Raw genomic sequence first — 20,224 nt, forward strand, 5'->3', positions numbered from 1 at the left:
ACATTAGAAATTAAAAAAAAAAGTAGGAGTGCAATAAAATAGCAACAACAACAACAACAGTAGTAGTAGTAGTAGTAGTAGTAGTATAGTAGTAGTAGTAGTAGTAGGTATATTTATTATCATTATTATCATTATTGGAAGTACAAAGTTGTAGTAGTAGTAGTAGTATAGTAGTAGTAGTAGTAGTAGTAGTAGTAGTAGTAGCAGTAGCAGTAGTAGTAGTTGTAGTAGTAGTAGTACTAGTAGTAAAAGTAGTAGTAGTACATAAGAACATAAGAACGCAGGAGTCTGCAAGAGGCCGGTAGGCCTGTACGAGGCAGCTCCTTTGACCCTAAGCTCCCGTGTATCTAACCCCACCTAATATCGCTGTCCATGAATTTATCTAGTCTATTTTTGAATGTGACAATTGTATTGGCACTCACCACATGACTGCTAAGCCTATTCCACTCATCCACCACCCTGTTAGTAAACCAATTTTTGCCTATGTCCCTGTTGAATCTGAATTTATCCAGTTTAAACCCATTACTTCGTGTCCTACCCGGTTCTCTTACCAACAAAACCTTATGAATGTCTCCCTTATTAAAGCCCTTCGTCCAATTATAAACCTCAATTATGTCTCCACGTACCCTTCGCCTTTCTAGAGAATGCAAGTTTAACTGTTTGAGTCTTCCCTCGTATGGCAAGTTTCTCAACCCCTGAATCATCTTAGTCATCCTCCTCTGCACCGATTCTAACATTTTGATATCCATTCTATAGTAAGGTGACCAGAACTGAACTGCATAGTCAAGATGAGGTCTAACTAATGCTAAATATAGTTTGAGGAAGACTTCGGGGCTTCTGGTGCTTACGCTCCTTGAAATAAATCCCAGTACCCTATTAGCTCGATTTCTAGCTTGAATGCATTGTGCCCTTGGACGGAGATCAGAGCTCACTAAGACCCCTAAATCCCCCTCGTCATTTAAGCAATAGTTATGTGAGGGTTGTTCCTACACTCAGAATACTGCACTTCCCTACATTGAACTCCATCTGCCATTTATCCGCCCAGTCATACAATCTGTTGAGTTCACCTTGGAAAATACTAGCGTCCTGATCCGACTCAATTACTCTACCGATTTTGGTATCATCTGCAAATTTACAAACATCACTACTAATTCCTGTATCTAAGTCATTGATATAAATAATAAACAAAAGTGGACCTAATACCGAACCTTGTGGGACCCCACTCGTAACACATCCCCAGTCAGATCTTTTACCATTGATTTGCACTCTTTGCTTCCTATTGCTAAGCCACGCCTTGACCCAGTTCAAAACTTTACCCTCTACTCCGTGAGCCTGTAATTTAAGCAACAGTCGTTGCAGTAGTAGTAGTAGTAGTAGTAGTAGTAGTAGTAGTAGTAGTAGTAGTAAAAGTAGTAGTAGTAGTAGTAGTACTAGTAGTAGTAGTAAAAGTAGTAGTAGTAGTAGTAGTAGTAAGACTAGTATTTTTATTATCATTAAATTTTATTATTATCATTATTGGTGGTAGTAACTTCCTAAGGAAAGTAGTGTCCATGTGAAAGTTGACCCCCCCCAAACCTTGGCTTATTAATAGAATAGTTGCTTTTACATAAGTTTAAGCATGAAATGATGTATATACCTCAAACATAGGCTATAATGCAATCAATTCCTTACCATCATTGGTTGCATAGGAGACAGCGTGGAAGGGGCAGAGAACTGGTACCAACTTAGGATGACCACAGTTGACAGGAAAACCATACAAATGCCGATCCCAACAGATGCTGCACTTAGTGGGTAGTAGAACATGAAGTAACGCAGACCCGAGAACATGGCATGTATGCGAAGCTGAGCTGAGTAAAGCTCAACATGGCGTGATGCCAACTCGATATGTACCTCAGACACGGGGACTAGCTGTGGGATAGAAGGAATAGAATGAGATAGGGTGGAAGTTGATGTATGTGTATTTACCAATATGCTGTGATATACAGGAAATGAGCTAAGCTTATGGGTACCTGTCTCTGTGTCTCAATCTGTAAAACATAGCTTTGAATTCATTTCAGATTCTAGACTGGGTAACCTTCCCTCTGTGTATGTATGTGTATAATTCACCACAGCCTGATCACAAGCTAGACTTGTCCTTGCCAGCAAGTACCCTCCTGATTACCAAGCTCATTATAGTTGATTTCTGAGTCTGCTAGGACCTTCCCCCCTCCAATCCCTCTAGTTCAAGAGGGGACAGTAGCCACTCTGTATCAGTGAAAAAATCTCAGTCTGAGTGGGACTTGAACCTCAGCCAGCCAGGTCAGAGCCTAACAGGGCAGAGCCTTACTCCACTGTGTGTGTGCATGCGTGTGTACATTTTACCTATTTGTAGTCTACTGAGCCCGAGCTAAGCTCTAATAGTCCCGTCTCCATATCTACATTCATCCAGCCTTTCCTTCATTTGATGGACACTGTTCGCCTCCACCACAACTTCCCACAAGCTGTTCCAGGTGTTAACACTTCATGTGGAAAACTATACTTTTTTAAGTCACTCAAACAGGTTTCTTTATTAAGTTTCTTCCCATGTCCTCTCAGCCACAGCATTCTCGCAGTTAAGAAGAGATAATTTCTGTCCACCTCATCAAACTTATTTACCAACTTATACAGCATGATCAGATCTCCTGTTTCCCTTCTTTGTTCCAGTGTCGTCAAGTCCATCTCCTTCAATCTGTCTTCATACATCATATTCAAGAGTTCTGGGACCATTTCAGTTGCAATTCTCTGTATCCTTTCCAACTTTCTGATATACTTCTTTTTGTGAGGCGACCATACAACTGCAGCATATTCAAGTTTTGGTCTTATCATTGTTATTATTATTTTCTTCATCATTTTTTTGTCCATAAAATGGCATGATACCCTTATATTTTACATCATCCTGTAGGTTTCTCCAAACAGCTTGTTTATGTGCTTTTCTGGGGATAGTGTGTCTTGCATCGTTACTCCCATCCTGTATGTTTTCCTTGGTCTTTTTTTTACTCTTCTCCATTTCCATGACATGGTATTTGTTTGCATTAAATTCCATAGCTGGCTCCATCTATACACTCTGTCCAGGTCTTTTTGCAGCTCTTCAGTCTTCCTCCATCCTCACTTTTCTTATTAACTTTGCATCATCAGCAAAAAGGCTCATATAACTTTTTATACTCTTTGGCATATCATTTATATATATTATGAACATTATTGGTGCTAGAACTGACCCTTGAGGGACTCCACTCTCTACTCTCCTCCAGTTTGATTTCTCCTCCCTAATCACCGTCCTCATTTCTCTTCCTGTTAAGTAATCCTTCATCCACTCGATAACCTTTCCGACAATTCCTCCCGACTGCTGTAGTTTCCAGATTCCTTTTGTGAAGAACCTTGTCAAAAACTTTTTTCAAATCGACATACAGTTGTCCTTCAAATAGTATGGGGGTTAGGGACCCAGGACCCCCGTACTATTCGAAAATCCATATATAATTAGTGCCCCCCCTAGAAACACTCCTGGCCACTCCTACGGGATCCGGGTCCTGCCTGGCTCAGCTGTTACCCGTGGGCCCAAGTTGTCAGTTAAGCATTGCTGCAGTCACAGTGCAGTGTCTATATAATATGGAGGCATAATGTCGTATTTTTGAGGCGCGGAGTCAATCTCAACAATTACCATTTCGTATCTTATTTCAAGTATGATTTAGAGAGCAATAGAAACTGTGGTAGAGAGTAAGAGAGAGTGTGAGTGTATGACAAGGCTTGCTTGCTAACCCCTGCAACAATAAACTATCAATCAATCAGGGAGCGCTGGCAGGATGGCTCCATTGCTAAGCGTGGTAACACTATAGCAGGAAATGCATAACTGGCAAATTTGGCCAGCGAGTAGAAGCTGAGCCAGGCAGAACCTGGATTCACGTGGTATGCTCTCCCTACCATAACTTAACTCATACCAAAATGTAGCTTCTCCTAAATATGAATTCTTCTGCAAAGTGAATACCTTTCTAGAATGCTTTGGGGTGCTTTCAGCAAGTGTTTTGGCTTGTCTCTTGGGTCCCATGTTCATGTTATGTGGTAATGGAGAAGCATAGCTCAGGTTGCGCACACACACGGACAATCTGGCAAAACAGTGTTCCTGATGTTGTGCACACACATGGACTGAGGGGATGTGCATGGGTGGCAGTCTGGTAGAACAGTGTTGCCACTCACGCCATGGCACTTGGTGCGATGAGCGGGAAATTTTAAAATCCTAAAAAAACTTCTATGACAATCCGTATAAAACTGAAACCGCACTATTTGAGGGACGACTATACACAATCAGCCCACCCTTCTCTCTCTTGCACCATGTCTATTGCTCTTGAGTAGAAACATAGTAAGTTAATGACACATGATTTCCCTTTTCTAAATCCAAACTGTCCCTTATTTATCATGTTTTCCTTTTTTAAATGTTCAACCCATTTTTTATTATTATACTTTCACAAATCTTGCACATTACACTTGTCAAAGAGATTGGTCTATAATTTAGTGGTTCAGTTTTATCTCCACTTTTATAAATTGGTACAATGTTCGGTCTCTTCCATTCTAAAGGCACTTTTCTTGTATTTATAGAGCATGTTATTATGTCGTCAAGTGGCTCCAATAATTCATTTCTATACTCTTTTAGCACTTGTCCTGAGATTCCATCCAGTCCCATAGCTTTCCTTCCATCTAAGGTCTTCATCAGCTGTATCAGTTCTCCTTTATCAACCTTTACATGATTTAGTTTCCCTTCATTGCAATTTTCGAGACCCCAGTCAAAGTCGGTTTCTTTTGTAAAGTATTAAAAATTTTATTTAATATTTCTGCAATTCCTTTGTCCTTTTCATAGAATACATTTTTTTATTATAGCCTTTCCACTCCTTTATTTCTTTTTAACTTCCCGTTCACAAATTTATAAAACATTTTTGGTTCTTCCTTATATTTAAAAACTATTCTTCTTTCAAATTCAGCTTCCTCCTCTCTCCTTATTTTCACATATTCATTTCTTGCTTTTTTTTATATTTGTCCCTGTTGTTCTTATTTGGTCTTTTCTTTAAATTCCTCAATGTCTTATTTCTATTTCTTCTAGCTGTTTCACATTTTCATCCAAACCATGTTTTCTCTCCTTTAGTTTTTACTGTGTAGTATGGAACATATATCTCTATCCCTCAGTTGTAAATATTCATAAAAAACTCACATTTCTCTTGAATATTAGTACTACTCTTCATATCAGTCCAGTCTACCCCACCGAAGAAAGTCTTGAGTCCAACCTAATCTGCTTTAGCGTAGTTTTTCCTTTTTTCCTTGTAAGCTTCATCTCGATATTCACATCCTTTCAAAGTTTTTCATCTCCAATAGTTCATGGTCACTCTTTCCTAAGGGGCACTCATGACTGACTCCTTTATCTAACTCCATATTTTTTGTGAAAATTAGGTCAAGTCTTGATGGTTCGTTATCCACTCTCAGTCATGTTTCTCCTTGCACCTACTGCGTCATCAGGTTATCTGTTTCAATCTCACATTCACAATTGCTGAGGAAAGCCATGGCAATGTCAAACACAGGAAAGAATAAAAACACCTGGAGGGGTGCTTATTAGACACACCCTGTTCACCTGGTGTGATAACGACTGTGTTTGATCACCGACGTGATGCAGGCATTATGCAGGTCTGCCGCCTATCTGCCTGTGGGAAAGATGAGGCCTATCGCAGGCTAACCTGCAGTTGTCGTAGATCAATCACCGGTCGGAAAAATTGAAAATCATATATGGTCTCCGGTTTACAGGTGGTAAGCAGCCGGTCTGACTGCGGTACACAGGCGAAAAACTGCAGGTGTGATGCTGGTCGAACCACCAATGGTGAATACTTGTCAGCAGTCTGGCCACAATTTGCAGATTGGGAGTGACCGGAGAAGATTGGGACCATGACCGTGAATATGTGAAAGCAACTTTACCGGGATGAACCCCAGGGGTGGATGGCTAATAGGAGAGGGAGGGACCAAGCGTCCTTTATCAATCACAACTAGCCATGTGACCGAGCCTCTAGGGCCTAGGCCAATGTGTGTGTATATTTAGGCCTAAGTTAGTTGATTAATGTATATCAGATGTACCACAATACTGGTCAGGAGGAAACAAGAGAAATAAAGATGTCCACATGCGAGACACTCATTGTTTTACGGAACCCACCAATATTTCAGCCTGCGGGTCACTCGTCCTTTAGGGATTAATGGGAAGTGTTTTGTTGCCTTTGCCTAATAGTAATTATGGTTATATGTAAATGTAAATTTAGTTGTTCAAAGCAGGCAGGACAGAAGAATATTAACAAAAAAATCAACTTCTCAAAAGTTCATTTTTATTTTTTACTACTATTTAACGTTTGCCCCCAAACTAGCAGTTTCAAAGCTAGCAATGTTTTTTTCAGTCTCTTCCTATTGACTGACACTGGGCATCACTGAATATTGTGAAAACTCATGAATTCTCTTTATAATGATCATGAATCCCTGACTACATTTGCTAGGGATGAAACTGAGCAAACCATTTACTTTTTCAAGATCCTGACCAGACTCAAAGTGGAATGGAGTCAAAGGCTTTTTGTCTAATCAACTCTCCTTTTGTTAAGTTTTCTACCTCTTAAATTCCACCAAAATGTTGCATCTCTTATTATCTTCTACTGATATTTTCATGCTGACTGCTCTTCTGAACTTGCTAACTGCATGCCTTCCCCCCTCCAGCAGCCCTGCTGCACTCGACATTCTACTCTAGCTCATCCCTATACTGTCCAATTAAACCTCTTATGCAAGAGTTAACCAGCATCTCCATTCTTTCATTCATTTCACTGGTAAACTCTGGAACAGCCCTCCTTCGTCTGTATTTCCACTGCCTATGACTTAACCTCTTTCAAGAGGAGAGTATCAAGACACCTCTCCACCCAAAATTGACCTCTCTTTTGGCTACTTTTTACTTTTATCTTTTATAGGAGCAGCGATTAGTGGGCTTTGTTTCTACACTTTTTTTGTTGCCCTTGAGCTACTTCCTTTCCTGGAAAAAAATAAAGAAATAAATAAAACACTATTGTATCAGCAGAAATATGAATTTTGTGAGGCTCTTTTGGTAATAGCATGACGCGTGTGATGAAAATGGCCAAATTCTATTTTATGGTTTTGGTCGGAGTCATAGGGTCTGTGTGGTCTACATATTTATGAGAATCTCTCTCTCTCTCTCTCTCTCTCTCTCTCTCTCTCTCTCTCTCTCTCTCTCTCTCTCTGTGACTTACTGGGTCCTCCTCATACTGGGAGAACAGCTCAATTGTGACCTCTTGTTTCTCCTCCTGTAGGCCAGAGAGCAGGAAAGGGGCAAACAGGGAGGTGGACAGAACATGCAGGAGTTGTGACTTGTAACGTAGCATTGATGACCGAGATGACTGCCTTAGTGTCTCACCTCCCTGACTCTTCATTTCCATGTGTAGCAAAAACATGCCTGGGGGTGCAATAAATGATTAATTGGTAATTTTGTACGGGTAACCACTTCTTTTCTATTGGGTTATATTCCAAAGAAGTGGTTGAATACAGAAATTGCCAAATAAAAAAATTATATATACCACATTTGACAGCTTATAAGACTCATGGGCTTATAAGATGCATTTCAGTTTGGGCAGCTATTTAAAAAAATAAATAAATAAACGGGTTTAAACCACGACTGTCGGGTGAAGGGTTTTTGCCTGGCATTAGTAGCCCTTCCCCCTATCAATTAATTTTTAAAGTTTCCTATCTATGCAGATCCTATTAAAACCCAATATTTTACATATAAACATACCTGGGTACTTCCGCACCTAGGTCCGGACCTCCGCTCCTCCGTACCTGCGGACCGCCAAACGAGGTGCGGAAGCCCAGAAGTGTGGAAAGTTTTCAAAGGTGCGGAAGTAACAGGTGCGGACAGGCAAAATTTAGGGTCCAGACTTCCGCACCTGAGATTTTCAAAGATAAAAAAACGAAGACGACAAACAGTCCGCGGCATTACTTTCGTGCATTTTGGCGGGCTGTGTGCTACCAGCTGATCACTGTGTCAAGTTTCTTTTTCTTTCCAGAGTCATTTGACTTTTAGTGATTCACTGCAACTGTTTAGTGTTTACAAATAAACATGGAGAGATATGTGAAAAGAGGTGATAGCGACAGGAGCAGGAGTGTGTCTGGGGATAGTAGCGTCAATAGCGTGAGCTACAGAACAAGCACGCCTGCACCGTCAGCCTCCAGAACCCCTATGCCACTGGCGACGTCAGACATTTCCTTGTCTGACGTGGAGCTGACCCTCCCAGTGTAATGCCAGAATTTAATTAAGAATGGGAAATGTAAATTAGGGAGGAATAAGTAGTTTTAAGTATTATAAGTATTATTTCTCTATATATATATATATATATATATATATATATATATATATATATATATATATATATATATATATATATATATATATATATATATATATATATATATATATATATTTTTTTACATTATGCCTATTGCATTGTAGCTTCTTCCAGGTGGATCCTGTTGGTCGGTCCAAGGCTTCTTTCCGGTGGGTCCTGATGGTCGGTCCAGCCTGTTCTGGCGAGGCGAGTGTTTTATAGTGGCGCAATCTTGCATTGGCTCATGCTGCCACCCGGAGCTCATCTTTGATCCTAGAATCTAGAGTCCGGGTTGATAGGTGGTCTTCTGGACAGCATGGGTAGTTTTAAGCCACTCGGCGGCTGAAAAATCCCAGCTTGGTGGCACCGGGAGGGGATTGAACTCGTCCTCCTGAACACGAGGTCACTTTGACGACTCAGCCACCGCCTCCCCTATATATATATATATATATATATATATATATATATATATATATATATATATATATATATATATATATATATATATATATATATATATATATATATAGATATATATATATATATATATATATATATATATATATATATATATATATATATATATATATCAAGTAGTAATGCGGTTAGGGATCCAGGATTCTGCATTATTCGAAAATCCGTATAAAATTAGTGCCCCCTTAAAAACACTTCTGGGCTGTGTTTGAGAGGGAATCAGGACTCTCAGAACATCCCGAGTGCTCTCAAATGCGTGACGGGCAGCACGAGTTACCAACTTGGCACATCTGCTCGCTCCCGGCTTTGAGAGGTGGAGCGCCTTCGTGCTGTGATGACGCCATCAGCAAATATGGCGGCCCAGCAAGAATTTTTTTTACACCATAATTTTCAGGGTGTTGGCCCTGAGGGAGTAAGCCGTTTCAAAGGCTGCAGTTGGGACCGAAAGGGACAACTAACTCCCGAACCAAGACCAAGGGAGAAATCCTAGGCCACTTGTGACATCATGACAAGATCAAGATCATAGATACAGCGAACACTGCTCTCATTCTCATGGAATGCTCTCCCTACAACAATGTAACTCATCCCAAAATGTAACTTCTCCAAAATCTGAATTCTTCTGCAAGGTGAACACCTTTCTCGAACGCTTTTGGGGTGCTTTCAGCAGGTGTTTTGGTACAACAGTGTTGCCACTCATGCCATAACTGCTTGGTGCGACGAGCGGGTAATTTAAAAATCCTGAAAAAATTCTTCCATGACAATCCGTACAAAACCAAAACCGCACTATTGGAAACCGTACTATTTGAGGGACGACTGTATATATATATATATATATATATATATATATATATATATATATATATATATATATATATATATATATATATATATATATATATATACAGTCACCCGCCGTTCGTGGTCTCACCCATCGCGGTTTCAGCGTATTCGCGGTCAACTAAGACCCCCTGCTTATACCTGGCCCCAGTTTCGCGTATACGCGGATGCATTGACGCTAAAGAGGTCGGCAGAGAGGAGGGAGGGAGGCAGAGAGGAGGGGAAGGGAGAGGGAGGAGGAAGGCAGAGGAGGGAGGAGGAGGAGGCAGAGGAGGGGGAAGGGAGAGAGGGAGGAGGAAGGCAGAGAGGAGGGAGGAGGGGGAGGCAGAGAGGAGGGAGGAGGAGGCAGAGAGTAGGGGAAGGGAGAGAGGAGGGAGGAAGGCAGAAAGGAGGGAGGAGGGAGGCAGAGGAGGGGGAAGGGAGAGAGAGGGAGGAAGGCAGAGAGGAGGGAGGAGGGAGGCAGAGAGGAGGGGGAAGGGAGAGAGGAGGAGGAAGGCAGAGGAGGAGGGAGGAGGAGGGAGGGAGGGAGGCAGAGAGGAGGGGGGAAGGGAGAGAGGAGGGAGGAAGGCAGAGAGGAGGGAGGGAGGGAGGCAGAGAGGAGGGGGGAAGGGAGAGAGGAGGGAGGCGGGGCAATGGACGTTAGGTTGCTCCTGAGTGACGTCACGGTTAGACTGTGACGTCATGCTTTCCTATTGGCCAGCAGCTCACTCAGGGACGACTGCTATTGGTCGAGATTTTCTCATAGCAACATTATCCTAAAAAAAAAAATTCACGCGCCGCCACACTGCAGTGTTGCCAGATTGGGCTACTTATCGCAAATTGGGCTACTTTTGGGTCTTCTGTGCTACTAAATTTTGACGTTTGCGACTTGCTGCAAGGTCTTGTCTCATTTCAGTCATTAAAAAGAACGAAAAAAACATGTTTTATATGACGTGTCAGAGGTGACTTCCCCAAATGCATATTTTCCCATAGGGTTATAGTCCCGCCGTTCGCGGTTTCGCGCATCGCGCCGAAGTCCGGGAACGAAATACCCGCGAACGGCGGGGGATGACTGTATATATATATATATATATATATATATATATATATATATATATATATATATATATATATATATATATATATATATATATATATATGTAGCTCTGATGTATTATTGCCTTGTACTATTTCGTTTTATTTATGAGGTGCGGGCTAGTTTTTTTCAGGCGCGTTTTAATAGTTTTGGGTACCGTAGCGGAGTTACAGAGGTTCGGTAGCGGACCGAGCAAAAAAAATTTAGGCGCGGAAGTACAGGTGCGGACAACCTGCATCCGAGGTGCGGAGGAGCAGTAGTGGACTACTCCAAATCCAGTAACGCGGCCAGTTCTGCATATAAAAACCTTACTATTTGCTGGGATCTACCAGAACTGGTCCTTCTTAGAGACTCGAGAGTCCTGTTTTGACATGTCAACAAATATGGTGTAGACAGCGACTTTGTCAAAAGGGTACAGGTAACTCGATTTAGGCGAGTTTGGTTTATGCGTTTTTTTAAATAACGCGGGGTCCAAAATCCATATAAATGTTTAATTAACACGTTTTTTTCACTTATACGCGATATTTTATGGAGTGGGCACCAGATGTCTCATGCAACTGGCCTCACACAGCACTGCGGCCACACAGCTGAGCTCAGTTCCTCCCGTGCGCCACTTGAACAACAATACAGTACCCACGCTGCCACGCTACTCAACAATAGGGGTGGGCAGGTACCGGCGGTACCAGCTATACGGTACAGTACCGGTACCAGACTGCTCGGTACCAGTACCATACGAGCCAGTCGCTCATGGTGTCCCTTTCTTCCTCACACGAGTGAGGCTGAGACTGAGTGCCTGAGTGGATATCTCGGTGATATGGATACTCTCTCTCTCTCTCTCCACTGAATGAAGTGAATATTTATTTTTCAATAGAAACCTACCTCTTGTTTGATTTACATTGTTTTTGATTTATGCGACCTCTTCATGGACACAATACAGGTAACTCGATTTACGCGAGTTTCGTTTACGCGTTTTTTAAATAACGCGGGGTCCAAAATCCAAATAAATGTTTAATTTACACGTTTTTTTCATTTATACGCAATATTTTATGGAGTAGCCACCAGATGTCTCACGCAAATGGACTCACACGGCGCCGCGGCCACACAGCTGAGCTCAGTTCTTCCCGCGCGCCACTTGAACAACACGACTTGAACCCACGCTGCCACGCTACTCAACAATAGGGGTGGGGAAGTACCGGTACCAGTACCGGTATTAACGGTACCAGCTATACGGTACGGTACCGGTACCAGACTGCTTGGTACCGGTGCCAATACTAGCCAGTCGCTCATGGTGTCCTTCATTTCTTCCTCACACGAGTGAGGCTGAGACTGAGTGCATGAGTGGATTACGTTTGAAGTAAATGGATGGTATGTTCAGACCTTAAACCTAATCAACTCATCTCCGGGAGCTATGGGATCGTCACGCTCTACTGAGTGCTCCTGTCACTGGCAACGAAGCTTATAAGTGGTATTTGGCATCTTAAGTTACCGTATTTTACGGCTTACAAGATGCTGCATCTTAGAAGATGCACCCTAATATTGGAGAGAAATTTTGAGAAAAAAAATTCAGTCATTCTCTCACAAGAACAGCTTCACCATATCCATGAATTTATGTAACCTTTTCTTAAAACTATCTATTGTCTCAGAACTCACCACAAGTTTGCTGGAGCACTCACCACAAATGTACAACTAGGCAATTTCAACTACCGTTGGTAAATACACACACTGAAACAGTGGGTCCCTGACATAAACATGGCGGCATGTAGGCTATTGGTCTGTTTACATTCATCACTCGTCCGAAAGGGCTGACGCGTCGATGCGTGCATATCTGTGCAGATTATTTCTTCCATTTCTCTCACACATTGGGAGGTATTTTGCATCAATTAATTTGTCGTAGTTGCCAAATCTTTAGTGAAAATAAAGGAATAAAAGCAATAAATCATTCGCATTTCTAAAGTCACATTTAAGTTACCTATGCAATTGAAACTTTTTCGTTGACTTTGGCCTTCGCAAGTAAAAATAGACGTTAGGCAAAATTGGATTCCATTCGATTCTACTGCATACAGGGCCCTCTGGAGCGCAATGCCGTGACTCAGGATGATGGCAAGGATCTCAGACAGTCACATAATAATTTGTATGAGGATGCACATGATTATGATACTTACATAAACTACTTGATTATGAACAAATATCACACACACACACAGAGAGAGAGAGAGAGAGAGAGAGAGAGAGAGAGAGAGAGAGAGAGAGAGAGAGAGAGAGAGAGAGAGTTTGAGAGAGAGAGAGAGAGAGAGAGAGAGAGAGAGAGAGAGAGAGAGAGAGAGAGAGAGAGAGAGAGAGAGAGAGAGAGAGAGAGAGAGAGAGAGAGTTTGAGAGAGAGAAAGTTTGAGACAGAAAGAGTTTGAGAGAGAGAGAGAGAGAGAGAGAGAGAGAGAGAGAGAGAGAGAGAGAGAGAGAGAGAGAGAGAGAGAGAGAGAGAGAGAGAGAGAGAGAGAGAGAGAGAGAGAGAGAGAGAGAGAGAGAGAGAATTACATAGAAAATCAGACCACAAAGACCCCATGGCCAAGACTAGGTGGTCTGTCCTTAAACCTAAGTGAATCTACACTAATCAGATGGCTCCAAAACATTGCTTTTCTACTCTAGTTAATATTAAGTTCAAGGGAGTGACGGTCGAGCTTGTTTTTAAAGGAGTCAATCGTATTACATTGGACCACTGACGGTGGGAGCTTATTCCATTCTCGCACTACAACGTTGGTGAAAAAAAATTTGGTGCAGTCTGAATTTACTTGTCTACATTCGAGTTTTATGCCATTGTTCCTCGTTTGCAAAGTGTCATCGATCATAAACCATTTTGTTCTGTCTACATTCGTGAAACCATTAAATATTTTAAAACATTCGATCAGTTTTCCTCGGAGGTGACGTTTCTCAAGAGAGAACATGTTAAGGGTGGAAAGCCTTTCTTCGTAGGATTTGTTGCGCAAGGAAGGGATCATTTTTGTTGCCCGACGCTGAACACCTTCTAATTTAGCAATGTCCTTTGCATGGTGGGGAGACCAAAACTGTACTGCATATTCCAAGTGGGGTCTGACTAAACTATTGTAGAGTGGAAGTTTTACATCTTTATTCTTGAATAAAAAGTTTCTTTTAATGAAGCCCAACATTCTGTTCGCTTTATTTGCTGCATTGATGCATTGCTGTGAGAATTTGAGGTTTGACGCGATTTTGACCCCCAAGCCCTTAACGCATTGAACGCTTTTGAGTTTAACGCCGCGCATTTCGTAATCGAACTTCTTAGTCCTTGTTCCAACTTGAAGGACCTGGCACTTGTCTACATCAAAGGGCATCTCCCATCTATCAGACCAAGCTGAAATTTTGTGCAAATCCTCTTGGAGGCTTTGCCTGTCTTCGTCAGTGTGAACCGAGTTACCAATCTTTGTGTCGTCTGCAAATTTACTAATGCGATTATATAGTCCAACATCCACGTCATTGATGTAAATAATGAAGAGCACTGGGTCAAGAACCGAGCCCTGAGGGATGCCACTTGTGACCGGCGCCCACTCTGAGTTAAATCCGTCGATCACCACTCGTTGTTGTCTGTTGCTCAACCAATTCGCGATCCATTGGTGTACTTGACCATCAATACCTATTTGCTTTAATTTGTAAAGTAATTTATGATGTGGGACTTTATCAAACGCTTTCTGGATATCAAGATAGACTACACCCAGTGATTTGGTGACGTCATGAACCGTGAAGAGGTCGTTATAAAAGGTTAATAGGTTTGATAGGCAGGATCTTTTCTTACAGAAGCCGTGTTGTGAGTTCCCAATTAATGAGTGGCTTTCAAGGTAACACACAATTTTGTCTCTAATTATGCTCTCAAGTAGCTTACCTACAACCGAAGTTAGACTAATGGGCCTTTAATTACCTGGTACTTTTATGTCTCCTTTCTTATAAATCAGTGTCACGTTAGCCTTTTTCCAATCCGAAGGGACGATGCCTTGTCGCAAGGACATATTGAATACGGTTGTGAGAGAGGAGACTATTTCGCTCTTTGTTTCTTTGAGCAGGGTAGGATATACTTTGTCAGGTCCAGGACTTTTATTTGTTTTAAGTGATTTGAGGGGTTTAAGGACTTCATCGGTTGTTATTTCAAAGTTAGGCAATGCATGCTCGGGATTTACATTAGTACTGGTGTTGGCTGTCAGTTACTAGTGCACCATCGCTGTTTGTTAGGGGTCCAATTCCACTTCTGATCGCCTTTCTGTTGTTTATGTAACTGAAGAAGGATTTCAGATTATTTTTACAGTTGGCCGCAATAGTTTCTTCATATCTACGCTTTGCCTGACATACTAATCTTTTTACTCGTCGCCTGGCATCATAGTAAGGTCTAATGTTTGCGGGCGTGCTTTGCTCTTTCTTTAGCCTGTAAAACAATTTTTTCTTCTTGACTGAGTGTTTAATTTCGCTGTTAAACCAAGGTGGGCTTTAATTAGTGTTACTTCGCTTCTCACACAAAGGGACGAATGTGTTCTGCTGAGTGAGTAAGTGATTTTTAAAGCTTAGCCAGGCGTCCTCTACATTACCTTCATTTGATAGTTGCATTTCTATTAGTTTTCGTCGGATTTCTACGAAGTTAGCTCTTTTGAAATCGGGCACCTATACTTTATTTTCAGTCACTGATGTTTGAGCTCTAATGTCGACGTGGACTAATTTATGATCACAAGCACCGAGGTGTTCTCCTACTGTGACATTACTGACTAGGTTATCTTGGGTTGTTATAACAAGGTCTAGTATGTTATTTTGTCGAGTTGGTTCAGAAACCATTTGGCTTAGATAATTTTCTTCTAAAAATTTGATCATTCAATGTGACTTGCATTCTGTACCTGACAGTGTCGCCCAGTCGATATTTGGGAGGTTAAAGTCTCCTAATATCAGTGAGTCGCTGTTATTAAGTGACTGCCTTAAAACGCTGTACATTTCAAGATCAGCATTGAGTGATTGCCCCAGAGGCCTGTAGGTGACAGATATATTTAACTTGACCTTTGCAATGTTTACTCGCACGCACAAATGTTCAACGTTACTGTCTCCTGGTGTTCTGTCAGTGGGTTGCAAATAGCTTCTGACAAAAAGGGCGACACCACCACCTCTACGGTTTACACAATCTTTGTTGAAGAGTCTGTAGCCATCTATGTTGTATTCTGTACTTAAATCAATATTTGTAGTGTCGATAAATGTTTCGGTTATAGCAATTACGTCAAAATTTTCTGTCAGAGCAAGACATCTCAGTTCATCAAACTTGTTTCTTAGGCTATGCGCATTGAAACTAAGGACTCTTAGGTTATCTTGAAGCTTGGTAATAGAGGTGGAGAGAGAGAGAGAGAGAGAGAGAGAGAGAGAGAGAGAGAGAGAGAGAGAGAGAGAGAGAGAGAGAGAGAGAGAGAGAGAGAGAGAGAGAGAGAGAGAGAGAGAGAGAGAGAGAGAGAGAGAGAGAGAGAGAGAGAGAGAGAGAGAGAGAGAGAGAGAGAGAGAGAGAGAGAGAGAGAGAGAGAGAGAGAGAGAGAGAGAGAGAGTTTGAGAGAGAGAAAGAGTTTGAGAGAGAGAAAGTTTGAGAGAGAGAAAGAGTCTGAGAGAGAGAGAGAGAGAGAGAGAGAGAGAGAGAGAGAGAGAGAGAGAGAGAGAGAGAGAGAGAGAGAGAGAGAGAGAGAGAGAGAGAGAGAGAGAGAGAGAGAGAGAGAGAGAGAGAGAGAATTACATAGAAAATCAGACCACACAGACCCCATGGTCCAGACTAGGTGGTCTGTCCTTAAACCTAAGTGAATCTACACTAATCAGATGGCTCTAAAACATTGCTTTTCTACTCTAGTTAATATTAAGTGACAGTTGAGCTTGTTTTTAAAGGAGCCAATCGTGTTACATTGGACCACTGACGGTGGGAGCTTATTCCATTCTCACGCTACAATGTTGATGAAAAAAATTTGGTGCAGCCTGAATTTACTTGTCTACATTTGAGTTTTATGCCATTGTTCCTCGTTCGCAAAGTGTCATCATAAACAATTTTGTTTTGTCTACATTCGTGAAACCATTAAGTATTTTAAAACATTCGATCAGTTTTCCTCGGAGGCGACGTTTTTCAAGAGAGAACATGTTAAGGGTGGAAAGCCTTTCTTCGTAGGATTTGTTGCGCAAGGAAGGGTTCATTTTTGTTGCCCGACACTGAGCACCTTCTAATTTAGCAATGTCCTTTGCATGGTGGGGAGACCAAAACTGTACTGCATATTCCAAGTGGGGTCTGACTAAACTATTGTAGAGTGGAAGTATTACATCTTTATTCTTGAATAAAAAGTTTCTTTTAATGAAGCCCAGCATTCTGTTCGCTTTATTTGCTGCATCGATGCATTGCTGTGAGAATTTGAGGTTTGACGCAATTTTGACCCCAAATCCTTAACGCATTGAAAGCTTTTGAGTTTAATGCCGCGCATTTCGTAATCGAACTTCTTATTCCTTGTTCCAACTTGAAGGACCTGGCACTTGTCTACATTAAAGGGCATCTCCCATCTATCAGACCAAGCTGAAATTTTGTGCAAATCCTCTTAACGCATTGAACGCTTATGAGTTTAACGCCGTGCATTTCGTAATCGAACTTCTTATTTCTCGTTCCAACTTGAAGGACCTGGCACTTGTCTACGTTAAAGGGCATCTCCCATCTATCCGAGAGAGAGAGAGAGAGAGAGAGAGAGAGAGAGAGAGAGAGAGAGAGAGAGAGAGAGAGAGAGAGAGAGAGAGAGAGAGAGAGAGAGAGAGAGAGAGAGTTTGAGAGAGAGAGAGAGAGAGAGAGAGAGAGAGAGAGAGAGAGAGAGAGAGAGAGAGAGAGAGAGAGAGAGAGAGAGAGAGAGAGAGAGAGAGAGAGAGAGAGAGAGAGAGAGAGAGAGAGAGAGAGAGAGAGAGAGAGAGAGAGAGAGAGAGAGAGAGAGAGAGAGAGAGAGAGAGAGAGAGAGAGAGAGAGAGAGAGAGAGAGAGAGAGAGAGAGAGAGAGAGAGAGAGAGAGAGAGAGAGAGAGAGAGAGAGAGAGAGAGAGTGAGAGAGAGAGAGAGAGAGAGAGAGAGAGAGAGAGAGAGAGAGAGAGAGAGAGAGAGAGAGAGAGAGAGAGAGAGAGAGAGAGAGAGAGAGAGAGAGAGAGAGAGAGAGAGAGAGAGAGAGAGAGAGAGAGAGAGTTAGAGAGAGAGAGAGAGAGAGAGAGAGAGAGAGAGAGAGAGAGAGAGAGAGAGAGAGAGAGAGAGAGAGAGAGAGAGAGTTTGAAAGAGAGAGAGAGTTTGAGAGAGAGAGAGAGAGAGAGAGAGAGAGAGAGAGAGAGAGAGAGAGAGAGAGAGAGAGAGAGAGAGAGAGAGAGAGAGAGAGAGAGAGAGAGAGAGAGAGAGAGAGAGAGTTTGAGAGATATTTACATAGAAAATCAGACCACACAGACCCCATGGTCCAGACTAGGTGGTCTGTCCTTAGACCTAAGTGATTCTACATTAATCAGATGGCTCCAAAACGTTGCATTTCAACTCTATTTAATATTAAGTTGAAGGAAGTGATGGTCGAGCTTGTTTTTGAAGGAGTCAATCGTGTTACACTGGACCACTGAAGGTGGGAGCTTATTCCATTCTCGCACTACAACGTTGGTGAAGAAAAATTTGGTGCAGTCTGAATTTACATGTCTACATTTGAGGCCAGGGGAGACCACGAACCACGTGATAGATGGTTTTACACGCGTGATTTGAACATACGGCGGCTCTGAAACCATACTGAGTCAAAGGAAACAGCGCCTTACGAACTATGTCATACACGACTTACTGTGTGTATATATATATATATATATATATATATATATATATATATATATATATATATATATATATATATATATATATATATATATATATATATATATATATATATATATATATATATATATATATATATATATATATATATATATATATATATATATATATATATATATATATATATATATATATATATATATATATATATATATATATATATATATATATAGTCGGGTAGGTGGGTAGGCGTATGGCGGTGGTAGCGTACTGGCTCACATTCACCGCGTGATGGACGACGCGGTTCGAATCCACGCTACCACTGGATTTTTCAGTCACTGCCGAGTGGCTTAAAACTACCCACATGCTGTCCTGAAGACCACCCATCAACCCGGACTCTAGAGGAAGCCGTCCAAGCGAATCAAGAACGAGTTCCGGGGGCATGAGCCAATGCAAGATGGCGCCACTATAAAACACTCGCCTGCGCTAGTACGGGCTGGGCTGACCATCAGGCCCCACCTGAAGAAGCCTTGGGCCGACCATCAGGCCCCACTGGGAAGATGCTCAATGGCGCAATAGGCAACAACGTAAAAAAAAAAAAAATATATATATACATATACATATATATATATATATATATATATATATATATATATATATATATATATATATATATATATATATATATATTTATATATATACACAGTCGTCCCTCAAATAGGACGGTTTCCAGTAGTAAGGTTTCAGTTTTATACGGATTGTCATAGATTTTTTTAGGAGTTTTAGATTTCCCGCTCGTCGCACCAAGCAACCATGGTGCGTAGCAACACTGTTTTACCAGACTGCCACCCATGCACATCCCCTCAGTCCATGTGTGTGTACAACATCAGGAACACTGTTTTGCCAGATTGAAACCTATGCGCTTTCCCTAAGTCCGTGTGTGTGCACAACCTCAGCTACGCTTCTCCATTACCACATAACATGAACATGGGACCCAAGAGACAAGCCAAAACACCTACTGAATGCACCCCAAAGCGTTCGAGAAAGGTATTCACCTTGCAGAAAAATTCAGATACAGAAGAAGTTATGTTTTGGTATGAATCAAGTTGCGGTAGGGAGAGCTTACCACGTGAATCCGGGTCCCGCCTGGCTTGCCTTCTACTCGCCGGCCAAAGTTGCCAGTTATGCATTTCCTGCTGTAGTGTTTCCACGCTGGGCAACGGAGCCATCCTGCCTTCCACATTGTCAGCGCGCGAGCCGTGTCATACACTCACACTCTCTTACTCTACCACAGTTTCTATTGCTCTCTAATTCATATTTGAAATAAGATACGAAACGGTAATTGTGGAGATTGACTCTGCACCTCCAAAATACGACATTACGCCTCCATATTACATAGTTAAGAACTTAAGAGACGCATATTTAAACTACTCCAACCGAATTTTAAATATCCTGACCTCTAACGGGGGGGATTTGCCCTCCTCGACCCTCCCAGCGTGGTAACACTACACTGTGACTGCAGCAGAAAATGCATAACTGGCAACTTGGGCCCGTGGGTAACAGCTGAGCCAGCCAGGCGGGACTCGGATTCCGTAGGAGCGCCC

The 20,224-nt window shown here is 41.8% G+C and overlaps 1 protein-coding gene across 8 annotated transcripts in view; it reads right to left on the reverse strand.

Annotated features, from left to right (window-relative positions):
• The window catches only part of LOC127006081 (seipin-like), a 165,374-nt gene that overhangs the window by 37,403 nt on the left and 107,747 nt on the right, over positions 1–20,224 (reverse strand). For all 8 annotated transcript variants that reach the window (XM_050875582.1, XM_050875586.1, XM_050875585.1 and 5 more), the window contains 2 exons: positions 7,284–7,486; positions 1,672–1,908 (listed from right to left, as the gene is read on the reverse strand). In XM_050875582.1, coding sequence (XP_050731539.1) covers positions 1,672–1,908; positions 7,284–7,486 — 440 coding nt within the window. The remainder of the gene's footprint in view (positions 1–1,671; positions 1,909–7,283; positions 7,487–20,224) is intronic.

The sequence above is a fragment of the Eriocheir sinensis genome, chromosome 32, assembly GCF_024679095.1.
Source record: "Eriocheir sinensis breed Jianghai 21 chromosome 32, ASM2467909v1, whole genome shotgun sequence".
Lineage (NCBI taxonomy): Eukaryota > Metazoa > Arthropoda > Malacostraca > Decapoda > Varunidae > Eriocheir > Eriocheir sinensis.